Source organism: Monopterus albus, unplaced genomic scaffold, assembly GCF_001952655.1.
Source record: "Monopterus albus unplaced genomic scaffold, M_albus_1.0 scaffold60.1, whole genome shotgun sequence".
NCBI lineage: Eukaryota > Metazoa > Chordata > Actinopteri > Synbranchiformes > Synbranchidae > Monopterus > Monopterus albus.
The window spans coordinates 2079314-2087042 of NW_018127940.1; the positions used below are offsets into that span (position 1 = coordinate 2079314).

At 38.1% G+C, this 7729-nt stretch overlaps 1 protein-coding gene across 1 annotated transcript in view; it reads left to right on the forward strand.

Moving 5' to 3' along the window:
* The window catches only part of xpo5 (exportin 5), a 12605-nt gene extending 6877 nt beyond the window's left edge, over positions 1-5728 (forward strand). Inside the window, exons 24-33 of the mRNA XM_020603075.1 lie at positions 1-41; positions 238-335; positions 454-500; positions 616-725; positions 1384-1443; positions 1541-1635; positions 1726-1833; positions 2506-2643; positions 2876-3040; positions 3299-5728. Coding sequence (XP_020458731.1) covers positions 1-41; positions 238-335; positions 454-500; positions 616-725; positions 1384-1443; positions 1541-1635; positions 1726-1833; positions 2506-2643; positions 2876-3040; positions 3299-3445 — 1009 coding nt within the window. The 3' untranslated portion in view covers positions 3446-5728. The remainder of the gene's footprint in view (positions 42-237; positions 336-453; positions 501-615; positions 726-1383; positions 1444-1540; positions 1636-1725; positions 1834-2505; positions 2644-2875; positions 3041-3298) is intronic.
* Positions 5729-7729: the final 2001 nt, after the last annotated feature.

Here is a 7729-nt window from a genome sequence, read left to right on the forward strand (position 1 = left end):
CCTCGACCATGTGCCTGACCACAGACTTCGCCCTATGATTCATATCCTTATCTGCCTTTGCTCCATTACGTTTTTTTGTTTGTTTTTTTTTTTAACTGCTATGGGCAGTAGTTTGGTGATATACATTTGTGTACAAGGTTTTTTTTTTTCTTATTATTCATTTACATAGATGCTTCTCTGCATGGTCATAGCTTAGCTATCACTTTATGTTAAGTAAAATTCTCTTAACAAGTGCACGGTTGTTTTGGAAGCAGTTGGTGCTATCCTGTCCTCAGGAGTACTATGACAGTCTCCTCTGCCCCCTGCTGGGCCCTCTGTTCTCCTACATGCAGCAGGTCAGGCTCTCCACACTGCCTTTTCTGTAACACTTAACCATTAATCACATCATTAGATCCACTTTATTCACTCTCTTACAGTTGTTGGACCTCACTTTGTTTTTTCTTCACACTGCAGAGGCTCAATGTCAAATGGCAGGTCATTAACCAGAGGACCTCCGTCTAGTGAGTTGTGGTTTATTTGCCTCTATTCAATATACAGTTTAGTTCCTTAATAACTTGTAATGTCTAAGCTACACATTGGATAAGCCAGTTGGTTCTGTTTTTGTTTTTTTAATAGTGGTGAGGAGGAGGAGGAGGAGGTGCTTTGTCAGGAGAGCCAGGTGACACAGGAGATGTTGGAGGAGCAACTGACACGCTCGTTAACCAGGGAAGTGCTGGATCTTCTCGGTAAGCTCAGCATCTCATGCAACTGCTCCCATTTCTGTGTGTCAGGATGAGGAAGAGGTGCTGTGTCAGGAGAGTGATGTTGGAGCAGCAGCTGTTACATTTGATAACTAGGGATACTCAGTAGGTTGCTGAAAAATGTTTTTTGTTGCATCACAGAAGCAAGATGGCCACGCCCCATACTTGATACTTTGGTTATGTGTCATCCAGTTTTTATTACAAAGTGGGCTCTGTTTCACGTATCTAGAATATCAAGGCACCATAATATTACAAACAAACAGCTTCAGTTTCATTGCATGTGCTGTTTTCAGTTGGGATCTGACAGGCACATAGGTCTCCAAAACAACGGAGGTTGGGGCATGTCCAACACTGATAAAAATTGCTGCTTGATTTTCATGGCACAACTCGCACAATCCTCCACTTGCTGTCTTGGTAAACAGCTGAATAACTGTTGCTGTTTGTCAAGTCTAGAGTCATTTGCTTTCACTGTGCAATCACAAACTAAAAAAAGCCAAGAGACTGGGCTGTGAGGGTGGCTTTTGATGTGAAAGTACTAAAAAAGTAAAGCATGGGGTTTTCAGGGTGTAGCACAACTGCCTGTTCAGCTATTACTGAGTCGAGTTTTTATGGGGCCATAACGCTGCTTCTCCTTCTCTCATAGCTGTGAGCTGTATTTCCAGAAAAGTGCCTGAATCAGCAGCAAATAAAGAGGAAATAGAAGGTAAGAGTCAAATAAAAACATTTTGAATCAATAGGTTGATATTTGTTTGGATTCTGATAAACATCACCTCATTTTTGCTTATAATGTGCTCTTGTAGATGAAGACGTGATGATGGATTCGGTGCAGTCGACGCCTCCCGCCCAGTCCACAGAGGAGCTGACTGAGCTGGGAAAATGCCTGACGAAACACGAAGTCAGCCAGAGACACATCTCATTACATTCAGAAGACAGCATAGTTTCACACTAAATGCTTTTTATCAACTTTTTTTATTCCCTCTCTCAGAACATCTACATGGCCCTGTTGACCCTCTCCTTCACCTCACTCTCATGGAAGGACACAGTCAGCTGTCATCGCACTGCTTCCATGGTCTGCTGGACCCTTCTGCGGCAGGTAACATGCTCAGTGCAAGAATATTTGGTATAAGCCTGGATCTTTTACATCTTTTAATGTTAGTCTTTGGTTTTAAATAAGGGACAAACCTCTCAAGACCAAAACCAACAATGCCATAGTGTGTTAATGTTCTGACTTCTGCGGCCCATTTGTTTCTACTGAAGATTAGCTTTAAAAAAAAATAATAATAATAATAAAAAAAAATTAAGCTTTCTTAAACTACTAAATATAATACATTTTAGCAAATATCACTCAAACAAGAGTAAATTGTGCATTTATTGTGTTCTGTGTGCTCTAGCTGATATTTCAGCAGCGGGATGACGGGCACGGGGCTCAAAATAAACTTCACTGGCCAAGTTCATTGTAAACAACATGGGTAATTTTTATGGCTGTAGCTGGAGAATTTCTTTGGTGTTTGGATGATGCATGAAGAGCACACAGATGTTGCCCTCATCAGATCAGTGCATTTTCTTTTAAGCCTTTGCCCATTTTCTGACCACTATATTTGAGTCCCTCTTGAATGTGCTGTTATGTCTTTGCCACTGTCGGGTTTTTAATTAGTTGAATGTTTAAACTGATACCACCTGTGACTTGAAAGGTTGCTGTAAAGAGTACCTTAAATTTCTACATATTTTGAAGTTTCTCTCCCCCGTTCACTTTGTACTTCCTCAGGTCGCTGGGGGTAACTTGCTTCCCGAGGCAGTCACGTGGTTCTATACCAGTGTTTTTAGGGCCCTTCAGGTTCATGGGCAGCACGAGGTCTGCAACACCACCCTTTCTCAGCTGGCCATGCTCATCTATGAAAGCCTGGTGAGGCTAACGGCGATTAATCTTGGCTAGATATTTCTGCTATTTGTTCACATTTCTAAGATGTTTGAACAAAAGTCACCCAGAATCATACTTTTTATTATATAGGCTGAAAAGTGAAGTTTTCAAATTTCATGTAGCAGTACAAAGGTAAATTTGCCATATATGCAGATGGGTGCTTCTCTCAAATGCTTCTCCCTTATTGTTTGTTCATACATTTGTGTCTCTGTCTTAGCGGCCTCGCTACATAGAGCTGAGAGCAGTGATGACCCAGATCCCAAACATCAGTGTAGAGGCTTTGGATCAATATGATCACAGGCTTATGGACCCCAATGCCCAGAAGGTTGGAGACAAGAAGAGGAGAGACCAGTTCAAGAAGCTCATAGCAGGAACCGTTGGGGTAATGCCACATTTAACCACTAGAGAGCAGGGCTTCACTATTAGAGCTCATTCTAGACAGCTCATCAGAGGTGATGGGAAACACTGACCTTAATAGTCATTATTCAGCAGTGTAATTCTGGTTGTGTTGTAAATCTACTGTACTCGGCAGCAAAAACTGTGCAGCAGCTCAACAGGGTTGTACGGTCTAATGAAATTCTTTCTAGGAGATCTTGCATAACTCTGTTTAACCTCTCCTCTCTGCGTCGCCTGCCAACAGAAAGCTTTGTGCCAGCAGTTCAGGAAGGAGGTTCATATCCGGAACCTTCCATCGCTCTTTAAAAAGCCAAAGCCAGACGAGGATGTACTGAAGAGTGAAGAATTGGGCCTGACAACTCTGTTCTCCCCAGAGAATTATGCCCTGTAGGAACACATAATGGTTTTAATGGACTTCATACTGACTGAAGACGGAGTTGTGTACAAACCAAGGTTTCACTCGTCCTCCTTCACCTGGGACAGTGTGGTACTACTTAATATCTGTCAACACGGTCATATTTTATTTTAAATCTCACTGTGCCACAGAACTACTCACCTGGGTAAGGAATGTCTTTTTATAATATAGATATAAATGCCATAGTGTACTTCTGTTCCATTCCCTGGCATACCAGTAAAGGAGAAACATGGGCTATTTAAGTTTGCAGGAAATCTTTAAAACATGTCTTTCTCTCTCACATTTCAAGAGGCAGTCTTAAATAGCAGAATAACATCCCTTGAATCAGGATTATTTTGCATTCTGTCATTTTAATTTTGGCCTTTTTATTTAAAGGCCAATATTTGCTCAGCAGCAAGCACACTAACCATGTCCTAGATTGATGAAGCTAGGATTTCAGAACTAGAGCTCAGCTGTGGTTTGATTTGTGGATTAGAAATGGGCATTTAATGATATCCAAACTAGCAAAGCCACCATAGTCACTAGTGTGTGTGTGTGTGTGTGTGTGTGTGTGTATACACATACATATTGCAGAGAGATGGAGACATTTAGTGCCCCCCAAATTGTGTTGGCAGATATATTGTATGATCACGTTGCTGCCATCGCAGCTGTTAAATTCCAGAGTCCTAAGGAAGGTAATACATATCTAGCTCAGATCCTGGTATGTAGTTCTCTATTTACCATCATTTCCTTTCGACTGGACAAGCGTGAATGGCAGATTCTGATTCTGAAGGGTGTGGCACTCACTATGAAGAGGTGAATATACTTTATGGAATCCAACCTTAAGAAGAAAAAAAAAAAAAAGCAGGTGGCTTGTGCAACCATGAATGGTTATTGTAGAATCAAATATGAACAGCAGTTTTCATATCATGACATCTTAAATGGCCCAAGTACTGTTTGGAATCTCTTTTTTTAATGCATAGCACATATCGTACTACAAATCATGCATCTATATTTGGTGTCAAAACACTCATGGTATACTTGACAAAAGGTGACCAGGTAATTGTGAGAATCAAAAGCTAATGAAATGAAACTTTAATGAAGATCATTTAACAGTGGACTGAACAACTAATGTGTAGCTTAATCCAAGTTGATCTGATTTCTACCTGCTCAGTTAATAATGATCATGTTTTTAGTGATACTGTATTTTCATGGGGGGAAAAAAAAGAACCAGCACTACATTCCTTCGGGTCAGAGGATTGTTTTTAAGCATCATTTGTTGGATGTATTTTGCGCTTATGGAGTGAAGATGGTAAAACGTGTTTTTCAAAGTGTATATGGTGTAGATTCAGACTAAAATCAGTTTGGGTTATTTTGGCTTACAGTGACGTCTATTTAAATGCCCAGGAGTATAGACATTTATAAAACTTTGATTAATTGTTTCCCTTGTCTTTGTGATGATGGTTCACCTTTGGCCATTTAAAAAAAAATATGCTTGTTCAACACTAAAATGCTCTCAAAAGTTTTTTTTTTCTGTGTAGTATGGTTTTATATTTTGCTTTCAAGTAAACTCATTACAAATTGTCTAAGATTTGTCTTTTAATTTTTTATTTGGAATAAAGTGACAAATATTTAGGGTTGTTTTTTCTTTTTAACTTTGCATGTGGATCACTCAGTATTTAGCTAAATGACCAAGATGAAGTTAAGTTTGTAAATATAATTTTGTTAATTGCAAAAACAGCTGTATTTTGATAATGTTTAAATCATGCAAAGAAATATTTCCACTCTTAAGACTAACATATTTTTATATGTAATATTTGTTTTTGTTTTTAAGATAAAGGTAAAATAAGTCTGCCACTTGCCTTTCAGCTCTCCCTCATTGTCCTATGCGGTGTTTTGGCCACATTTACCAATTTGTTATATCTATAGAGAAAACAATATTAACACACTTCAGTAAGTTTGGAGTTTGACCTTTTGTGGTGCTTGTGAATCATATTGCTCTGTATGTATAATTGGTGTTTTTAGGGATGAGAACTGATGATGAAGATTCATGTTACAAACATCAATTTAAGTAGTGGAAACAGACACACATTCAGTTTTGAAATTTACAAAACACTTCCCACTCCAAGTCGGTCGGGGGCAGTAACGCGCTGTTTGCCAACTGCGCTAAAATACTGCAAAGAAGTGCAATGAAGAAGAGCTGTGTATATGTTTTTATCATGGTTTATTTTTGCTGTTGTATGTTGTGTATTTGGTGTTATAAAATGTATTAGGAATGAATACATGTATGCAAGCAGTCATTTGTGTATCCAAGTGTTCAGCTTCACATAACCAATAGAACTATTAAAGAAGCATTTTGGTAATGTGGTACAGTAAGAACACAGTCACTGCTGGGGGTATTTCTACTATTCTTGACTATTTCTATTTTATATTACTAAGTCTTGTAGGCTTAATTTTTACTCCATTGCATTTATGTCAGAACTACACATGGCTACTTCAGAAATTAAGACTGAGACACAAGATCAGTTTGTACAGTGGGATGTTTTAAATTAAATCACCCCAAAGCAGGTTCAAATTGGCCCCACCTCAACCAGCTACAATATCAAACTACTACTTTACATGTGGCTGCATCGATAATAATCCAATAAAATTATACTGTAGAGCGCAGATCTCTGAGAGCTTAAGTAGCCTGCATTTTTTCTGATACAGTACTTTTACCTAAGTAGAACTATGAATACTCTAGACTTAATTGTAACTGAGTGTTTTTGTAGTGTGGTAGTGCCACTTTTACTAAAGTAGCCTAAATGATTTGGAGCTGCAGGGAGAACCAATAGCCATTTTCAAGTCATGCCACAAATTTTCAAAATAATTTACATCTTTGTGCATGGGGTCCTGTTAGGATATAAACATGTATTTCCTAAATTTACATGCTGAAGGTCTTCCTCCAGGCTCTAACTGTGTTTGTGGCACTTACTTGATCCTGGGAATTTGCCTTCTAACACTGCCTTTGTGAAATGTAGTACTCTGGCTATTTGCAGTTAAATATATATGTATATCTTCCCCTTAAGTGATAGTTGGCTTGAGTATACAGTATATAACTATTAATCAATATGTGAAATATAGTGTCCACAAATGTCATACATTCTGATTATTGGTGCAATTAATAAACAAAGCTGGATCATGATTAGTAAAATGGCAGCACCCTTAACTCAAATAGAGGCTCTGGCAACAGGCATTAGGAATCTTAAACTATTTGGGGTAGGACTGGATAAGTCTGACTTCTTCCTACTCCATTCAAGCATGTACTAGGTATAAGCAAATTGATATTGGATTAGCATTTGTTGGATATGTGTAAAATTATGTGTGTTGTCATATCAACTGTCTTTACATGCTTGAAAGAATAAATCAAATCAAATCAAATCAAAATTTTGATAGAACATTAATTGAGAAAATAATCAATAGATTAATTGATTCTGAAAATAATCATTAGTTGTAGCTCCACTATATTCATTCCTCCTGCATACTGACCTTAAAGAGCCAATTTGATGTTGATATTTTCTGATATTTATTTGGAATGAAAGATAATTAATTCATTTCTGTGGCAATAATATTTTTTGTAAATTATTTTGTTACTGGAAGGCAAAGAAATTCACAGCTGAGGAGGAAAAATGAAGTAACACCATTTTTGCAGTGGTCACGTTTTTAACGTCACGTGCCTGCAGATAATTCAAAACCAAGTTCATAATTATTGCATAACTGACTCTTATTTTAACTTTAAGCAGAGGCCTCTTTGCCAGGATTTGCAGGCTTCAGTGCATATGGACGTACTTTTAGTTTTCCTACGTGTGCTCAGCATCTGTGAAGTTACATATGACTCAGATTTCCAAACAGTGTAATTCTAAACTCTCATATGGCATTTTCTCTTTTTTTGGTCGTGGTGGTGGGTCAAAAATATTTATATATACAAAATATTTTTTCAAATGGCTGTTTCATAGCCTACAGCAGGTCTTTATCCATCTCTGCATATTTTGTTGTATATTACAGTAGAAGCGTATCCACAGCATGCTGCTGCCACCACTTGACATGTTGTGCTGCTGTTAATGTGCAGTGTTTGGCTTACACCGATTATTGCATTTAGTATGATAAATTTATAGTTGCAGCTGGCTTTATGATGGCCTTCTCAAATGGCCTCAAATTGTTTTGAGGATGGCCGGCTCAATTACATCAGTGCTAATTCATCCCCATTTCAAGGGATATTTAATGCCCTGGTAATGTTATATC